Source organism: Tasmannia lanceolata, unplaced genomic scaffold (assembly GCF_043159265.1).
Source record: "Tasmannia lanceolata isolate RefF3 unplaced genomic scaffold, GAP_Taslan_0.1 ptg000002l, whole genome shotgun sequence".
Classification (NCBI taxonomy): domain Eukaryota; kingdom Viridiplantae; phylum Streptophyta; class Magnoliopsida; order Canellales; family Winteraceae; genus Tasmannia; species Tasmannia lanceolata.
The window spans coordinates 27,668,180-27,688,178 of record NW_027518679.1 but is presented as its reverse complement, the minus strand read 5'-3'; the positions used below and the strand labels follow the sequence as shown (position 1 = coordinate 27,688,178).

General features: G+C 36.7%; 1 protein-coding gene, 1 non-coding gene and 1 pseudogene across 3 annotated transcripts; all 3 read right to left on the bottom strand.

Moving 5' to 3' along the window:
* Positions 1–5,777: 5,777 nt before the first annotated feature.
* LOC143883423 (ribosomal RNA small subunit methyltransferase-like) lies at positions 5,778–9,631 on the bottom strand (annotated as a pseudogene). Its single transcript, XR_013252382.1, has 2 exons — positions 9,327–9,631; positions 5,778–6,739 (listed from the first exon to the last, which is right to left on the bottom strand). The product of XR_013252382.1 is annotated as a ribosomal RNA small subunit methyltransferase-like (transcript).
* A 1,292-nt stretch (positions 9,632–10,923) lies between these two features.
* TRNAH-GUG (transfer RNA histidin (anticodon GUG)) lies at positions 10,924–10,995 on the bottom strand. The gene has a single exon. It is a non-coding gene; the product is annotated as a tRNA-His (tRNA).
* A 4,959-nt stretch (positions 10,996–15,954) lies between these two features.
* Positions 15,955–17,766, bottom strand: LOC143890173 (F-box protein SKIP23-like). The gene is made up of 3 exons (XM_077394751.1): positions 17,751–17,766; positions 16,836–17,219; positions 15,955–16,676 (listed from the first exon to the last, which is right to left on the bottom strand). Exons 1-3 carry the CDS (start codon positions 17,764–17,766, stop codon positions 15,955–15,957), a joined length of 1,122 nt encoding a protein of 373 aa, XP_077250866.1.
* Between the last annotated feature and the right edge of the window lie 2,233 nt (positions 17,767–19,999).

Below are 19,999 nucleotides of genomic sequence, written 5' to 3'. Positions count from 1 at the left end.
CTCGTCATTAGATTTGTATGCCTTCTCTAATGTGGTTTGGGTTTGATGCTCTCTTACTCATTGTTCTACTATTGGATTTTGTACGTTCTTTGGTGCAATTTTTTCATGGAGTACTAATTAAGAAGCAAGGGACGGTGGCTCACTCAAGCGCTGAAGCCGAGTAACACGCTATGGCCTTGACGACTGCTGAACTCACATGCTATACATATCTTAACTGACCTCAATGTGCATCGTGGTTGGTATCTTACTCTTTGCTGTGACAACATCGGTGCACACCATATATGACTATGAGCTTGATCTTGCATGTTTTCACTAAACACATCGAGATCAATTTCCATTATATTCGTGGACGAGTCACTCTTGTACTGCTTGTTACATGTTTTGCTTCTCGAAAACTCATATTGCTGATATATTTACCAAACCATTGGATTTTCAAGTAATGGGCTTTAGCTTTCAACTCATTCCAAGTCTGAAGAGAGAGTATTAACAATCATTTGGCTACACTTGACTCTTTTAAATAAGTTGGACCCAGTCAACACCACTTTAAATTATGTTGTATTTTTTGTATATTTTTATTTGAATTCATGTATATCTATTAATACTTTTTTTTGAAATAGCGATTTGCATTAATAAGAAAAAGTGACAAGGGAGCACCCGAGAAGGGGCAACCCAGAGAACAAAAACAAGAAAGAAGAAACAGAGAAGAAGAAGAAAAGATACAATAAAAATAACAGGATTATATTACGGGGGAAGATGATCGAACCAGAGAATACTCTCCCTCCCAACTCCCTGCTTGGCTAACCCATCCGCCTTTTCGTTTGCCGACCTCCAAACTTGATTAAAGACAATAGCGAACCTGCAACAAAATCCTCAATTTCATCAAATAATGCCAAAAATCTCCAAGGAGGAGCTACACCACCCTTCAACCACCGAATGACATTCAATGAATCCCCTTCAACAAAATATAAAAAGGGATGGAAATGCCTAGAAAGAGGATGGAAATTTCAATTCCCTCCTTCTAAATGAGAAAATGAATGATCCACACTGAGAACTAATGGTATGAAATGATAATTTTTAAATAAAATTAAAAAAAGAGCAATATAAGCAACGAAGAATGCGGCACCTGAAAGATAACACTCATACCCAAAATAAGTGTTATCTTTTGGGACTTTCTCTTTTTATATTTTATTTTTGTAAGTTGCCTCCAACTATTCAACATGATCAAAATTCATTGCTTTCGATGATTTTCCTTCTTGAAAACAAAGTGCATGGTTGTGGAATAGTTTATGATAGGGCACTCCTTCACTTTGTGAGTAAAATTCTTTAAAATTTTTATAAGATCACTGCTAGCAAAATGGGAATCCGTTTTGTGAAAAAACAAGGGTTTGACCATTCATGGCACGTCCACAAAAAGACAAAGAAGAGAGTTCAGATCCCCTAAAACACAAAAACACATATCTTGAAAGGGCCAAATCGTTGGATATATCACTACCATCTTTACTTTCCACACGGGATCCCGCTTTGAAGGTGTTTTCCATTTTATAATAATCCCAAGAGGGCTGCAAGCAAAACGGGATCCCGTGCTGAAATATATATATATATATATATATATATATGAGAAAAATGATTATGAGCTTGAAGCTCATATAGCTAATATGAGCTTGAGGGCCCAAACACATGGGCCCCACATTTTTTGTGGTGATCCAAACCATTCATTTGCAAGACCCCATCATAGATAGGGTGTGTACCAAAAATCAGCTCTATTGGATCATCCTAACCCCTCCAAAAGCGGAGGGCAAAAATGGGCAGATTTGTAGCAAACGGTGTATGTCCATTTTGCCCTCCACTTTTGGATGGGTTAGGATGAACCTATGGAGCTGATTTTTTGTACACACCCTATCTATGTAAGGGCCTTTCAAATGAATGCTTTGGATCATTCTAACAATGTGGGCCCACATGTGTTTGGGCTTCAAGCTCACAATCATTTTCCTCTCTCTCTCTCTCTCTATATATATATATATATATATATATATATATATATATATATATATATATATATATAGATTTTTGAATTATTTTTTTTTTTGTAGTTTTTATTTTTTTTTTTAATTTAGAAAAATAATGTAGCTCATGTCTCACACCTCATCTTTTACTACTCACATATGATTTATTCTCTTGTCCAACACGCTTGAGGGATGCTAACCACATCTCAAATTGTCATTATGGTAGTTTCCCCATTCATTGCATGTGATAGAAGCACATTTGTTTGTCCTAAGAAACTTAAATTCATTGTTTTAGCATTATTTATTGCTGTATAAAGGCTTGTTGCCCCATATGTATTGACACCCACAAGTTAAGTCATTTTGCATCTCATCTGTTCTTTTCCTAGTAAGGAAGCTGGGAAGCACAGAGTCTAATTCAATTGATCTTGTTTCACGTACTTCTGGGAAATGATACCCGTGCTTTTTTTCTTTTTCTTTTTCTTTTTGACAAAAGGTAATGTTACGGCCAAGAAAATGTTTTACTTAGGAAATGTTTGGATTGCAGTAATTTTTTGGTAGAGTTTTGAAAGGAAAAATATTTCTAAAATTTCCTACTTTTATTTACACATGGAAAAAGATAACTTGAACCATCCCATTTCAATTTTTTTGGTAGGTAAGATGGGATTGAACCCTCTGACCTCAAGGTTGAAGAACAAAGCCTTGGCCGGTTGAGGTGGAAGCTCAATCCAGTATTCAAGTTTTATTTGGGGACCTTCAATTTATGATGATATCACTCTAAATTAACTGTAAAGACTATTTTTTTTTATCAGAAATGTTTTCCTTGCAATTCAAACTGGGATACTCTTTTTATTTGGGGATACTCAACTGTTTAACCTCGTAGCTCTGAAAAAAAGTTGGAATCTTCTATTTTTAAATTTTCATCTAGAACTCCTTGCATGAAAAATGAGTTAGCATTTATAAATTGCCTTTTAAGTTCGAGAAATTAAAAAGTTCTAGTGAACTCATCTTGAATAAACCTAAGCAAAGCAAGAAATCCTTGCTCGGAATTTCACTCCAATCGTTATCTGCCTTGTGGAATGAACTCGCGGCTGGTGGATTTCCCAAAATTCTGCATGCTTTAGGCCCCGCTCGTTTGAGATTATAGGAACGGATGGTGAGCCTCCAAACCGATTATTGGACTCAAATTACATTAATCTTGAGTATTATTGGTTTGGGGCCTCACCATTGGTTGTCATAATCTCCCTAGTGTAGTTTGATAGAGCGTTGTGCCTCTGAGAAGAAATTCCTTGGGTTGTGAATCAGTCTATGTTCAGGGATATTAAAGTGCTATGTTGCAAGCCGATTGCAAGGGTAGAGGCCTTATCTTCAATCTTTAATCACATCTCAATGTCATTAATAACATTCCATTCTTATCAGTGTTAACATATAGAAAGTGTGCCTAATGCACAACGAGCATCTCTCTAACATATACGTTACTGATAAAATATGGCAAGTGTGCTTAATGCACAGCAACATCTCTCCCATATGTTAATGTTTCTCTTTCTTTACTTAGCTAATTGCCTTACTACTTAATTGCTAGTTGCACAACAACCTCCTTCTCCATTGTATTTTATTTAAAGAATACTGATGTCAATGAAAGCTGAGCAACAATTCTTCTTCCGATCTCGGTCTCTTTAAGAAGTATAGCAGGATCCCATTATATATATCAAGGACTTGTTTGTTCTTGTGATGTATCTGAAACTACTAACTCAACTAATGTGATACTCCTAGCTTAAATCCTGCTGTGGTTCAGGATCAGCCCCTAAATTGGCAAGTGAATCAATGATCCCTCGTTGAATGTAATTCAAGTAGACCGGAGAATTGTGCAGAATTTGAAGTTGTCTAGAGTCTCCCAGGTAAAGGGGATAAGAAAATATGATCCCGGAAAGGCCTGGTTATTGGTAGATCAACAAACAAAAAGGTGTATTTGAGTCAGAGAGTTGAATGACAGTAAGGCTGCCTGTCATAGATATGTTATGCCTGGGGCTCATGCTTTTGATAACACGAAACAGCCTATAAAATTAGCAGTGATCCCATTCAAGCTAGGTTCTAGATCTGAATCAAGAGAGAAGACAAGTAAACAACTACAACATTTTTATTTAATTTTTTTGAAATTTTAAGACAACTACTTCATTAAACAGACTTGCATGGTCAACCGGAAAAAAACTTAGAAAACAACAACAAAAAAGAGTGGACTACATGGCACGGATAGATGATATTGTTGTTAGAGCTAGAGGAAAATATGACAATGACCAAGTAAACTGACCAGATGGAGTTTAATGCAAAAAAAATAAAAGAAAAATAGAAGGACAAAGAGAAAGAGAAAAGCCAGTAAGCCTTATAACGTGATGGAATAGATTATAGAGTCAAGAAACAAAGAATCTCTTATAGTAGTAGAGATTAGAGAATGAGAAGTCGCAGATGGAAATACCAGTAGATATGTGTGATAGAAAGTGAGAAGGAAATACAACACAAGATGAAAAAGTCGTGAAAAATTTCGCCCACTGATAACATGTTAATGACCATGTTGAACAATGAGGAGATCTTTAAGAAACAAAACAGTAGGGTAAAAACCAAATCTGGAATTTGGGTTTTAAGTCTTCATAATGATCGTTTTTTCCTGGTTCTTTCTGGTTCGCTTGGGGTTTTTAGTTGCATGTCTTTCTCTAACATGCATGTTCGATATTGAATTAGTTTTCTTTTGATGGCCTACAAATGGACAGTTAAAAATCATTGTCAACAATCAACATTAATGACCGAAAATCAAACAGTTGGACCTCTAGAATCATCCTATGACTTTGGATCATCTCACACATCTTCTCATCCTGTATGTTTGTTAGCTTTGTTAATGAAGCCAACAAATATAGTGTGATAATGAGAAGCATCATATGATCTCAAAAGGGGCTGTACAAACTAGATGTTTGGGAAATGAATTGTGTTGTGAAATGGCGTAAAAATGGAAACATGTGATTTTTCTCCGATGGAATTGGCTTCTCTATTGAATATGCATCCCTCGGGGTATAATCATATGGGAATGTAAAATTTCTCAGAAAAGAAATAGATATGCTGTTACATTACCTTTTAACATATGCAGTGCCTCAATGGTCACTCGCTCACTTTTCTTCTCCATAAAATGAAGTACCATACAAGGTCAGCTAGCAAATGAGAAGATCACACGAGACTAAAACCATGGCGTGAGAAGGAAAAATTTATATATTGGCAAAGTGACAATCCTCAGGTAATTATACATTGGCAATGTGACAAATATCAGGTAAAGTCCACTATCATATCAGTGATCCACCTTGAGATTTTTCCTTCCTTTCTGATTTGTCGGGAGTTCTCACCCTTAACCATTTGGATCGGATGTACATTATCTTTTCTTCATTAATTAAGCATCCTTACCATTCCAAAAAAATACCCAAAAGTTTTTTCTCGAAGAATGGTGAAAATGAAGAAGTTGGAAATAAAATTTACACATCTTCTTTTAATAATGACACCCATCTACTTAAATTTTCTAGTTAGGTACTAAGAACCGTTATAGTTCCCCAAAAGCTATCAACACCAAATCAGGACGCGTTTAATGAAGTGAGCAGTGCCATTAACCAAATAAAGTAGTGCAAATACCATTTCTTATTGTGTTTATATGCATTTTTTAGGTCATGTCATCTTCTTACACGTGGTGGTAAAGAGAGCTTTGCTTAGTAAGAACCAAAATAAACATAAAAGACTCTGCTATTCCAGTGTAAGAGAACTTTGCTTAAATAGGACAACAAACTCAAAGTGTGTGTATAATAACAGACTTAGTTCCTTCAGATAGGACCAAACTAATCCTACAACCAAAAATTTCCTGCCACCCTCAACAAACTCAAAGTTGAAGGCCTAGTAACCAGGACAAAATTGAAAATGACAAAAAGAAAAGAAAATTTTATAAACTCATCAGCAAGAGTATGAGGAAAAGTGTATACCAGCCTTGTTAAACAGAGAAAGCAGATACAAGAAATCCACTTGTGTGAGCTTCGAAGACCTCTTCTCCTCAAAATCTCCCTGCCTCAAAACACCCATCACCTTGTCTTTGAAGTCAGACCCCTCTCCTCCTTCCAAATCAGCAACCCCCTCCTCCATGTCTTCCTCGTCTCTTCCACCATCAATCTCCATACTTGGGTTCCCACTGGTATCTCCCAAAACAGAAACATCCTCCCCCATTTCTGCATTCTCCGAGTCACCTTTCTGTGAAAGTTGTAGTGCTTGCAAGGTCTTATAGTTCTTCTCCAGCAAAGAGAGGACAGATTTCTGTCTGAAAATCGAGCCTAGTGTTTTATTCTTCCGGTTGAAACAAAGATGAATTAATACATCCCATTCCTTGAAACTTACGGGTGGAAGAGGTTTCCTTGGCTCGATTCAAACTACAGAGGAATCCACCTTAGGTGGAGGCCTAAAGTTGTTTTACCTACTTTAAGGAGATGGGAGACACGAGCCAAGAGTTGGGTGTTGACAGAAAGGCGGCAATAGAGATTGCCACCGGACTTTGCAACAAGTCTCATGGCGAATTCCCTCTGGAACATGATGACTGCACACCTGAAGGCCGGACGGTGTGACAATAAATTGAAGGTGAGAGGGGAAGATATTTGATAAGGGATATTTGCAACACAGATATCGACATAGGGAAGTTCGCATTTGAGTACGTCTCCTTGAATAACCTGTAAAACTCCCAATGGCAAGAAGCAGTCAGCTTCAATTGTTCACAGAAATACAATAAAAAAGGAGAGAACATCAAAGGATTCAACAGAGAAGAGATCATGGATAGAAAATAAGGTTACTTCATCTATTCTCAACTGATAATTGCGGTTCCTTTGGTTACCTTCGGACATGTAACTGTTTTAGTTCTGTTTGATTTTTTGTTTTTTTTTAGTTCTGTTTGAATATCAATGTCATATTATCTGCTTCATTTCCTTCAAAGCAAAAAGTATGTCATTTTGGAAGTAAAGGATTGCATATGGTCATCTGGAAGCACCAAGGATAGAGTGAAGGATGGCTCATCTAGTATTGTTTCAGAAATGTATCTATTTCTTCAACCAAAAAGTAGGAAGCTAAACAAGATATAAGAAATTTGCAATTGGGGTACACAATCAAATATCCTGATTGATTTTTGCTCGACTCCAAAATTTCCATGTGTAACAAAGATGTAGTGTATCAGAGTATTTATAAGTAAGAAGCACCTCCTTCCATGTCACCTCAGACAATCTATGTTATCCCCATGTACCCATAGCATATACCATGGTGTCAACAATATATAGATGCATTTCTGAGTAAACAGAAAGATCAATTCAGAGACTTTGGATTACTTCATCTGTGAAGAGCGACACGGGTGCATATTTAATGGGGTTCAACTTCATACAGATGGATATACAGTATATTTCATGGAATACTTATAATTAAAAATGAAAACTCTAGCAATCCTAACAAAAAAGCTTGTTGATAGAGGCAACTGATGGTTTGCAACTTCTCTATCAAGGGTTCTCTTCTTTTGCTCTTACCTCTTAGTGATTTCTCCCTTTTTTTTTGCAAAACTTCAATTTTTTCAAAATCTACATTTTGTTTCCATCGTATTTCCTAAAATGTACTATTGGTGTTGTTTTCAATAAAAAAAACTTCAAAACTTTGATTTTTTTTATATGCTTTGTTTTATTCAAAAAAAAATCTCTTGAAAAAAAAACTTCAGAGTGGATGGGTGTCCCTCTCCATGAATCCCTCTCTTTTAGGTTTGTCTTCTCTTTCATTTTGGTTCTTTTCCTTTCTGTTTCCTTTTTTTCTTCTTTTCAGTTAGGCTCTTCTCATTAGGGGAAATTTTAATGAACCTAGGGAAATAAATGCTTTTCAAACTCATACTAAGGTCTTGGGTGAAATCTAATGTGTATTGAACTGAGATTTAGTTTTGGATGTGGAAAAAACATAGATTATCTGAATTAGTTTATAGCTATAAATATTCTCATGAGGTTATATCTTAATAAACTCTAAGTTCATCACAAGGACTACTATAATGATAGAGTTTTTCTTTTGTCTTAGGTGATAAAGAACGGACATTGACACCCTTTTGTCCATGTGAACACTCGATAGCACTTTCATAAAAAATTTCTATTTTGATTCTATCCCGATAAGATGTAAGTGCATCACAAAAACTACAAAAATGTAGTTCCTTTGTCAGGGAACTAAGTAGCATGAAAACCTACATAATCAATTACTCAAAAACAAGAACCATAGTCAACCTAAGTAAAATCATGTTGGTCGATGCTCAAAATCAAATGGAACGCTCCAACAATCATTAAATGTCGTATGATTCATCCAAATATGTTAGGTACCTAAACAATATGCCAAAAAACTTAGGACCGATGGAACACGTTAGGCTAGGCCCTTTAAACCTGCCACATACCAAGTTGGATCCCATCTAGTCTCATGCCTAGGCAAGCGCCCACTTAGGAGACCACAACATTCCACCACACTTTCACATCCACTGTCCTCGGTGGCCCTCTCAGTTTCGGCTTTCACTCTAACCTCTTTTCTAGGCAGCCATTTCCACAGGTTGCCCCTTCCGTGGCCGCCCACTAAGTGGTAACTACACTAGAGTCTATGACAGCTTTCACTTTGGCTTTTCTTACAAGTATTCCTTTCCCAGTAGTCCTCAAACACGTGACGTGGTGGCTGCTCTGATACCAAATGTTAGAGTCAGGAAGACCAGTTCCCAGTTCAAAAGTCTCTGATACCAAATGTTAGGATTAGGAAGACCAGTTCAAAAGAAATCAATTGTGATTCCCACTTCAAGGGGTTCATCAAATGTTGCTAAAATTAACGAAAATCCATCATTACAACTCTTTATTCAAGACTCAACAGCTGATTCCTGTACTACTCGAACAGACTCAACACCAGACTTTTATACAACTCAAACTTTATCAAATAAACAACTGAACAACTATAAACATGCATGCAAATAATAGAATCAAATTGCAACAAGACATCTACAATCAATCACAAAACCATCAATCTAATTTGTAAATTACAAACAGATCATAAAAAACCCCTAATCTAGCAAGAAAGAGGGGGAACAACACTGATATGTGCATATAATTATGACGTTTATGGGGTAGTTGAAAAGTAGCTATTATGTAAATGTGGAAATGTGTTTTAGGGTTGTGGTTGTTAGTTATTGCTTGTGTGTCATATAAGTGAGTTAATAGGGTAGTGATGTGGAAATCCTTTGTGTTTGTGTGTTTGTATTTAAGGAGTTGTTACCTTAATGAAAATGTAGAGAATCTGCAACCAAAAGAGAAACTTATGATTCAGGAGAGTTATGGTTCTTCTAGAATTGACCAAACCACTAGGCAGAGCAAAGTTGAACGATATATTCGCCAAGCTGGGGTTGTATGACATACACTCTAGCTTGAGGGTGAATGTTAGAAGAAGAGGTGTGATGTGATCCAGGGAGGGAGAAATAGAAGATAGAGGGGGAAAGGGAATAAGTAGGAGTAGAGAAGAAGAATAGAAAGTGAGAAGAAGAAAGGGTAGAAGAAGAGGGATTGGAGAGAATCACTATTCTCAATTCATTCATCATCAAAATATCTGAAAATCTCTAATACATGTGGCCTATATATTGGCAATGAAAATAAAAATTACATGGAAAATAAAAGCCTTAAAAACTAAACTATGGAAATAATAATCCTATAAAATAAATGACATGGAAATAAAAATCCTAATTCATCTGATTCATATAGTGGGCCATGGTCCAACTATCATGCAATCTCAGCCCTCCAATAATTTGAAATTTTCCTTGCACCATTAGAAACTATGAGATGGGATATAGAACATCTCAATATGTAGGGGTGCAACTCGGGTAGGGTTGGGTCGGGTTGAGGCCAACCCAACCCAACCCGAAAACTTCAACCCCCAATCCTAACCCAACCCAACCCGAGTTTCAACCCGGCTTGGCTAACCCAACCCAACCCAAATTCATTTTTCCCTAACCCGAACCCAACCCGACCCGACCCGATTTCCCAAGTTGGGTCGGGTTGACCATGAGAATCACCAGTTTACTTTTTACTTTAGTTTGTTGGTTTGCCTTTACTTTTTGGATATAAGTTAATAGGAAATATTAAATAAGTATTATATTTGTAAGGATGGAAAGAAAAAACAAAAAAGTCAACAAAAGGTCAAAAACTACAAAAAAAACATGTATACTAACAAACTGTGTATATCTTTGGCGGGTTCACGGGTCGGGTTGGGTTGCCTGAATGCCTGGTCCCCAACCCAACCCAACCCGAATTTAAGTCGGGTTGCCAAATCCCAACCCGGACCCGAACCCAACCCGAAATTGGTCAACCCAACCCGCCCAAAAATCAGGTTCAACCGGACCCAAGTTGCACCCCTATCAATATGGTCTGCAAGATCAACGGTCTTGATTATACATATGTGTAACTATAACCTCCTTTACACTTAGAGGTGTCTGTTAAGTAAAAAAGGGGTGAATATAATATTTCCCTTTTCCAAGTGGTGGAAACAGTGGGAGCCACATTCGGATCGTGGATTTTTTGGGACATGGTCCACATTTTTAGATCAATGAGCGTTTATCCATCTATGTGTTGGCCCACAAACACCCAAAACGTTAATCACACTGGAAAAAGATAATATATAAAAAAAAAAGAAGGATAATGTGGCTCCCAGATCAACGGTCTTGATTATACATTTGTGTATCTTGGAAACAGTGGGAACCACACTGTTTATTGTGAAATTAGGATTGTGGGAGGGTGCGTTAGTCCCCAATTATCCATCTCTATGTGGGCCCTCGAAAACCCAAAACGTTAATCACATTGTAAAAAGATTAAAAAATTAATAATGTGGCTGCTGGGATTCGAGCCCAGGTCTCTACGGCCACAACGTAGAATTCTTACCACTAAACTACAGCCACAATTGGTGACACGTTCCATTATATATTTATATTTATAAAATATAGCTGAGGAGAAAAGTTAATTGTGCAATCTCAGCCATTGAAATTGATCAATATATTGTTAATCATGCCTGTTATGATACAAGTGATTGGGGTCTCCCAATTCTGATATCCCTCCATGTTTGCCGTTAAATCTTATTAGAGATCTTTCATTGGTTTTATAATCGAGCAATGATAGATGCAAGCATGGTTTAAAATTTCGACCGAAACCGGAATTTTCCGAAATTCCATTTTTCGCCCTTTAAGAAATTTCGGTTTAATGACATTATTTATTAAAAAAAAAAAGTGTTACAAAATTTCGGAATTTTGGTCCGGAATTTGGAACCAAATTTTGGTCCCGAATTTGGAACCAAATTTTGGTCCCGAATTTGGAACCAAATTTCGGTTTTTGGTGGGGTCGGAAACGGTTACCGAAACCGAAATTTTAAACCTTGGATGCAAGGGAGCCCTTGCATGAAGAGCTGGAAAAGGGCCCTTGATTGGTTCCACGTCGTTAAGTGTAACTGAATTTACTTTTTCAACTGATTTGAAACGGTTACACTTAACGACGTGAAACCAATCAAGGGCCCTTTTCCAGCTCTTCATGCAAGGGCTCCCTTGCATCTATCATCCCTCTTTATAATCACAAATATGTGTGTAAGAAATTTTCTCAGGAAGAATTTGTTGAGGATATTTAAAAGTTTTTATTTTTGTTAATTTCATTTGGGGGATGATTTTTTCACACACACACCCCCCCCCCCCCCCCCCCCCCTCCCCTAAACGTGATTTGTAGTAAAAAAGTGTAAAGTCTGCCCACAATTCCATTAAGAGGGGGGTGCATAATCCTACAGGAGGTGAAAAAATCATCACCCTTTTATTTTTATATGAGCAAAAAATTGACAAGATAAAATAAAAAAAAAAAAAAAAAAGGACTAGAAATAACATTGTGAATTTATAGCGATATTTTCATGATATTTTCCAAAAAAAAAATATATTATGATATCTCGACGACTTAAAATGTTGAAAAAAAACAATATTTAGTCATTTTTATCATAAAATTACCAAGATATTTTCAAACATATGGGAGATTTTTTTTTTTTGCCTAGACACTCCTTGTTTTTTTCCCTGGTCTTTTTTCTTCCTATGAAATCGAAGAAAAATATATATTATGACAAATCGCACATATGCAACGGCCTGCCTGCAAAATACCTTCTGCGATGGTCCCTAGCAAATCCCTGTACATAATATAATATAATAACACGTCATATATATATATATATATATATATATATATATATATATATATATAGAGAGAGAGAGAGAGAGAGAGAGAGAGAGAGAGAGAGAGAGAGAGAGAAAGAGAGAGAGAGAGAGAACGGTTTCTACACACATGAGAAAACAGTTTCTACACACTAGCTTAAAATACAGTGGAGGCCCACATTGTTTGGGTGATCCAAGCCATTCATTTGATTGGCCCACACATAGATAGGGTGTCCACAAAAAATCAGCTCCATAGTATCATCCTAACCCTTCGAACCGTGGAGGCAAAAAATGGACAGATTTGTTAAGGTTTATAAACGTCCATTTTACCTCCACAAATCGTAGGCTTGGGATGATCCTATAGAGCTGATGTTTTATGGACACCCTATCTATGTGAGGGCTAATCAAATGAATGGTTTGGATCACCCAAACGATATGCCCTCCATTGTATTTTAAGCTAGTGTGTAGAAACTGTTTTCTATATATATATATATATATATATATATATATATATATATATATATAGTTGTTAGGGGTAAAATCGGAGTCCAACCTTCAGATCGGGACACACACCATAGGACCATTGAAGAGCTCTTAGTAAATCACCTTTCACTTTCCTTTGATAACGTACTCCACAATCTCATTCGCCACATCAGCTAAAGTTGTTAGAGGACATGTTTGGCAACCATGAAAAATTATTACATGGAATAATCATGGGCCCAAGTGTGTGAGAAGGGCAGAGAGAGAGAGAGAGAGAGAGAGTTTTGTTGGAAGTGTGTGAAAAAATAGTATTACTTAAAATTGGTGGGATTGGCTAGTGTCCATCGCAGAAGGTGTTTTGCAGATGGTCTTTTGCATGTCAGAGCAGCCATTTGGCTCACTTTTCTGCATATTTTTGCTTTAGGACCAATTACCAATGGGGACAAACATTAGGCAAAATTATTAACAGGACCCATGCTTTTAAAAAATTGTCAGTAAAAGCTGGACAAAAATACCCTTTGGCATTTACAACACGTTTTGACCTTGTTTTCTCCTTCTTCCCTCTTCTTTTACTTTTCCATTATCATTTTTTATTTTGTACCCTACTAGTCATCTTCCTCCTTGTTCAGCCACCATTGTTGCTGGCAAATCTTGAAAACTTGAATGTTGAGTTCTTACCATCTATCTCTTTGTATTTAGGTTTTTTTTTTAGGGTTTTGCACTATTTTTCATTCATTTGTTTCTGATTTATCTTGTTTAGGGTTTAAGCGATTTGCTTTTTAGGGTGAGTTTTGGAGATAATGCATGGATGGCTTCACTCACTTTTTTGGAAGACAAGTGGTTGTATAAGAAAAAGTTGATGTGATACATGAATGGATGGCTACACATTTTTTGATTTACTTAATTTTTTTTTTGTAATACACAAATTGGGATGTAATACATGAAGCACATTTAATGAAAACAACGTCCATTTCTTTTGTTATTTCTATCATGAGCAGAATTATAATGCCATTAGAAGAGTTGCTATGGGCAGGGCGTTTTGTAGCAGAAAGGGTTTATCAACTCTCTGGAAGGGGGTTAGTAACTCTCAAAAGTAGGGTTACTAATTTTCGAATGGGCTTATCAAGTGCTTGAAAATTGGCTGAGGGTACTGGAGTTTTGGAAGAGGGTTTTCAAGTCTCTCTAATTGGGGATATCTAGTATAAAAAATGGGGTCACCAATTTCCGAATGGGGTGATCAAGTCCCTAAAAATTGGCCAAGGGTACTAGAGTTTTGGAAGGAAGTTTTCAAGTATCTGGGATTGGGGTTATCTAGTATAAAAAATGGGGTTACCAATTTCTGAATGGGCTTATCAAGTCCTTGAAAATTGGCCGAGGGTACTGGAGTTTTGGAAGGGGGTTTTCAAGTCTCTAGGATTGGGTTATCAAGTATCAAAATGGGGTTACCAATTTCCGAATGAGCTTATCAAGTCCCTGAAAATTGGCCGAGGGTACTGGAGTTTTGGAAGGGGGTTTTCAAGTCTCTAGGATTGGGGTTATCAAGTATCAAAATGGGGTTACCAATTTCCGAATGGGCTTATCAAGTCCCTTGTGAACACGTTTTTACTTACTGTTTTTTTTTCACTCGTTCATTTTCACGTTTTTTTTCTTTCTACCGTAAGATTCATCTTCCTCATCCTCCATTGAAAGGGAGAAAGAGAAATGCAAAACCCTAAAACAAATGGAAAACAAAACTTAGATATTGAGAGAAAGATGGGAATGAACTCACGTTTCAAATTCTTTAGTTTTCCCACCTCCAATGGTGGCTAAATGATGAAGAAGATGATTAGTAAGGTGAAAAAAACAAAGTTGAAAATGAAAAAGTAAAAAAATAAGAGAGAAAGAAGAGAGAAGAGGGAAAGTGGAAAAGCAAAATGTGTTCTTAAGAAAAGGGCATTTTCGTCCAGCTTTTAATGACATGACCTCTTTTGTCCCTCGTTGATAATTTCTGAAAAGCATGGGCCCTGTTGATAATTCCACCTAATTTTTGTCTTCCATTGGTAATTGATCCTTTGCTTTAAAAACTAGATATATGAAATGTACTGGCTTTTAGGCCACTAACTGTAACAGCAGATAGGTTCATTCTCCCATTACGAGATTGAAAGAAATTAGGCAATAGTCATCTCCATTTTTTGGATTTGATTTTTGAATTCTAGCTCCTGTCCTTATTCACGAGGTGGCTGCTATGACATGGGATAGACCATATGCGAAATGCCTTCTGGGCTAGCTTCTTCTCAATCCCACCTCGACAGACCATGTGAGAAATGCCTTTTGCGCTAGCAAATGCCAAAATTGGTATTTGGTTTTCTTCTCACTCCCACCTCTTTAAGTTTGCCCCTCACCCACCTATCTCTCACAACTTGCCCCGCAAATATTCCATGGAATATTTTTTCCAATGTTGCCAGCCTAAGCATAATTTTGAATCCAGGCCCGGCCCAAAATCAATTCTCAAAATTCCAAACAGAACAGGGCCTATTTACAGGTTATAGGAGAAAAGCAACTTACAAAAATCTCAATCTCAACTCATCCATATAAATCGTCATTGACCATTTCACATATATCCTACCCAAGAATACATGAGACATTAATTAACTCAAATTAGAAGAGGCCTTAGCACCTCTGAATAAATCTATATCTACAAAACCTCAAAACTTAACAAACAATTGGAAATTTCATGAAAAAAAAATACTATGGGCAGTGATAAATCAACCCCAATATATCTTAAAACAACCCCGTGCTGAGAGAGAGAGAGAGAGTTAGGGGGTCGATTTATCACAGCCTAATACTATTTTTATGTATTTTTAAACTTCAAAAACATGTAAATAGGCAAAAAATTCACAAAGTTCTAAAAGTAAACCAGCTTGATGTCTCCATGGAAGAAAAGTTTCAGACTTAGCAAGGCTGAAATTTTTCTAAGAAATCAAAGATATATTTTATCTAAAAAATTACATCATGAGAAAGTTCCTCACACATAATTCATAAAAATCATTATTTAGAAAAATAACATAAGTTAGGTAAGTAGGCATACAATTGCCTCAGAATCCAAACCAATTACCTATGGTTACATTGTGGGCATACAGTTGACTCAGAATCCAAAAATGATCAAACCACTACTAAGCAAAGCTAAGAATAAATAGGCAGCTAATAATAATTAAATGGGATTCAGTTACTAAAATATGGAGTGACCCAAATAGGCTTTGTAATCCAAGTCGAACAGCTGGGATAAAATGGTTCTATACTCTTATCCTCCAAGTTGAAAACGCCATTATCAAGACCCCACGTTGGTAAATCATCACAGTTGTCTGTGAAGTAGATGCAGTTTCTCTTGCACTGGGGAAAGTCAGAAGCTGAGAGAGAGACCGAGTTACCGTATCCCAAGAACAAACTTTGATCGCCTAAGCTTTCAATCTCGATCCACTTTCCGGTCTCTTCGTCCAATTCAAAAACATCGAACCAATCTGTCCTATAAACCCATTCTTGACAATGTTGGAATACTTTTCCATCCTCATCCTCATCATTCTCATAATCAGGATACCATTCGTAATATCTTAAAACCTTCAACAACTTCCCGGAAGATTCCACTAAATAACTCCTGTCAGCAGTTTCTTCTTGAAATGGATGTGTAATTATTGAAAATTTGGGAAAATCATTGGACGCAAAGTCATAAGTTACAATGGCATTGTGACTGGTAATTCCATAGAATTTGTCCTTGTAATATATGACATCTTCGTAATGAATCAATTCATTGTTAGTAGTCCATTTTTCATCCCACGATTTGTAGAAGGACAATTTCCAATCATAAGTGACAATGGTAGCAACGATGTAGTCTTTTGTTGAAATAGGATTTGCCGATAAAACAGTGTTGACAATATACACAATTTCAGCTAATTAGTGAAAATTGTAACAACAACGTAGTCTAGTGTTGAAATAGAATTTGCCAGTACAAAAGTTTGACGATTACCTGTAGTTCCTTGGTACTTCTGGATGAGTAGTATTTTGGTTGTCAGGAAATTTATCGAGTGAGGGAAGCTGAATTTGGTCACTTGTTAAGGGATTTAATAGATGAACGTTATTGGTCTCATCTATTGTGACCACCCATCCTTTAGAAGACACTAAACACCATTTTCCATGAAATTCTGATAATTGAATATCGTAAACCTTATTTTCAGTGATACTATAGAAGCTACGTGTTTCAGTACGCTCTTTATCAGGGAGCATCATAAGTGGAAGTTGGTCTTGAAAGTCTAACCAGTTGCTGTTTTCCTCTGTGAACTGATACCAAGATGAGCACACTGCACCAACCCGGATATAATCGATGAAGAGAGGTAGACGATCGAAGACCATCGCTAATAGATCATTTGGAAGTTCGGACCACTTATCCATGTCACTGTTCCTGTGTGTCTTCTTGCTATTGATGGGATTGCAAGCTAAGAAAAGAAGAAAAAGAATTATGATAGAAAATCAACACAAATCTACTACTATATAGCTAGAGAAAAAAGAATTTCTTTTCCTTTTCTGTGAGAATTACATATCAGCATTAATTTTTCACCGTTTCTTTCCGGTCGACCCCCCGCCCCCCTCCAAAGTATATTTAAATTCCATTTTTTTCCAAAATCGTATTTCCAGTCGTAGCCTATATCTATATCTATCTGAGGGTAAAATCGTGAATTGGATTTTCCCCTCCACACCTCTCCCTCTCTCTCACCCTCAACCCTCTCTTCTTCTTCTTCTCTCTCTCTCTCTCTCTAAATCCTCCAAAAAAATCCCCTAACCCTCTTTCATTTTTTCTCTCTAAATCTCCCAAATAAACTCCCAGAAACCTATCTTCTTCTCTCTTCAAACTCTATCCAGAGTTATTTTCTTCAACCTTTTTTTTTCTATTCTTCAAGGCAAGATGCACAGAAACCCTTTTTTTTTTTTGCAAGATATATAGAAACCCTTTTATTTTCTTCTCAGACCTTTATTTATTACCATTGTTAACCTTAGGCCCTGTTTGGATTGCGAAAAAAACATTTCCGATGGAAACTGTATCTTAGGAATTTTTTTTTTTCTACAATTTTAGAGGGAAATGATATGATTGTAGTTAAATTAGAGGGATATTATCATGAATTTAAGCTCCCTCTAAGTAATAATGGAATAGGGTCTCTTTTTGTGTGTAAGTAAGAAAGAAATTTTAGAAATATTTTTCCTTTACAAACTTTTCTGAAAAAATCTTGGAATTCTTATGGTAAGCTATAGATTTGCATTAGTAAACTGGTTTATTTTGTGCATATATCTAAAATTTTATAAAACTACTATGTAGAAAGTTTTAGCTTTTTATATTCTTAAAGTCTGAATTTCCTATCATCTCTTTTACTTGAAATCTTTGAAGTCAGGATGTCAAAATCAAACCCAGATTGTTGTCTCCAGTTTTCAAATTGGTATCTGCTGTATTCAAATGCATGTTGTTTCTACCAAGCACGGCAACTGTTTGATGGAATGCCTGAACAGAATTTTTTACTTGGTCTTCGATGTTCTCTAATGGAGGAGAAGAGTCTTTTGTGCATCATTATAGAGAAGTCATGCGATCACTTTCATGAAATTTAAGAGTATGTGTAGGATGTTAAGGCCAACTTAAGGCAATTGGGATACTTTATCCATTTGCCCAAATTTATGGGGGTTTCTACAAATTTAAGTCTTTCAGATTTATGCTAGGACCAGATTGGTTTAATCTAATCACTATGTAAAATCCTTCATCTTTTTTTTCACATATCAACGCCTTGGTGCTTCCAAATTCTCACTTTTCACATCCAAGGTATTTGTATTACAGCAACATCGCTTACATTCCTTGCCTTACTCTGCCTTAGAGAGTGAGAATGGTCAATACCACAAGCATTAGCATGGATTTTGTAAGATGGGCCAGATCAACATGTTAAAAGTAAAACTTTCAGTTAGAATCACAACCTAGATGGAGCTTAACAATGGCTGTCTTTTATTTCTGGCTGGGCATAAGTAGTTTGGTCCTCCAAAAATATGTACATGCTCGGCTCGCTTAGTTTGAGGCTCGGCTTGTGTTCGTGACGAGCTTTTTTTCGGCTCGCCAAAATTCAACAAAGCTCGAGCTCGGCTCGTTTAGTAAACAAACGAACCCGAGCCGAGCTTTTAATTAGCCGAGCCGAGCCAGGCTCGAGCTTGGTTGGGTTTAGGTTCAGCTCGTTTTAGTAAACACATCAAATAAATACCATTAAGTAATATATATATATATATTCAATTTTTGAGTATCCAGAATGCCTCTCAATTTTGGGAAATTTTAAAAACACACCTCATGTGGCATGTGAAGTATTATATATTACTTTGGAATTTACTAAATGGCGATGATAAATTTGCCCCCTGTAGGATAATTCGCACCCCTGTAATGTGAATTCACATTTGCATAAAGGGTGCGAATTATCCTGGGGTGAATTTATCATCGCCCTTTACTGAAATATCCTTTTCCAACATAAATGGATATTTCTTGGGAAATGATAAAATTCGCCCCTCTTTTTACATGGGACAGCCAAATCCAGTGTCCATGGCAATCAGGGACGTTAAATCCTTCCGAAGTAAATAAATCCCTCTACAGTCATAGATACACCACAGGTGGCTGTCCGAAGTTAAAAAAAGGGTCCGATATATCACCTTCCTATTTTTTGTGTCTTCTGATTTTTCAAATGACAAAAATGCCCTTCTACCTCTTTTAGCAAGAGGATGATTCTAAGAGTAAAAATAGTTCTATTTTTTAAAATAGAGGTATTCTAAACTGAAGGACGCTTGTAGAAATGGGGTGAAAAGGCGCCCCCATTGGTTGCAAGGAGCATATATGCATTTATAATGGCTGAAAGTCAAAGTGCATTAAATGCAAAATGGCCCCTGGCAGCCAATGGGGGCGCCCTTTCACCCTGGAAGGGCGCCCTTCAGTTTAGGGAAAAGATATCTCTCCTCCATGGTTTTGCTACTTTGTAATAGCATTCCTCACTTCGTTTATTATTTTAATTAGTAGCTGATGACTTTTTAAGACTTATCAACTAGCCTCGAGGCCAACTTCTCTTAGGCCTTTTGTTTTGGATTTTGAGTTCAAAACCGATTATTGGACTCAATGTTGAGTCAAATAATCGGATTTTTAATCAAAATCAGTTCTCAAAATCCCTGTCATGCCACATGTTTGACAAGGTGTGCACATCTTCATCAG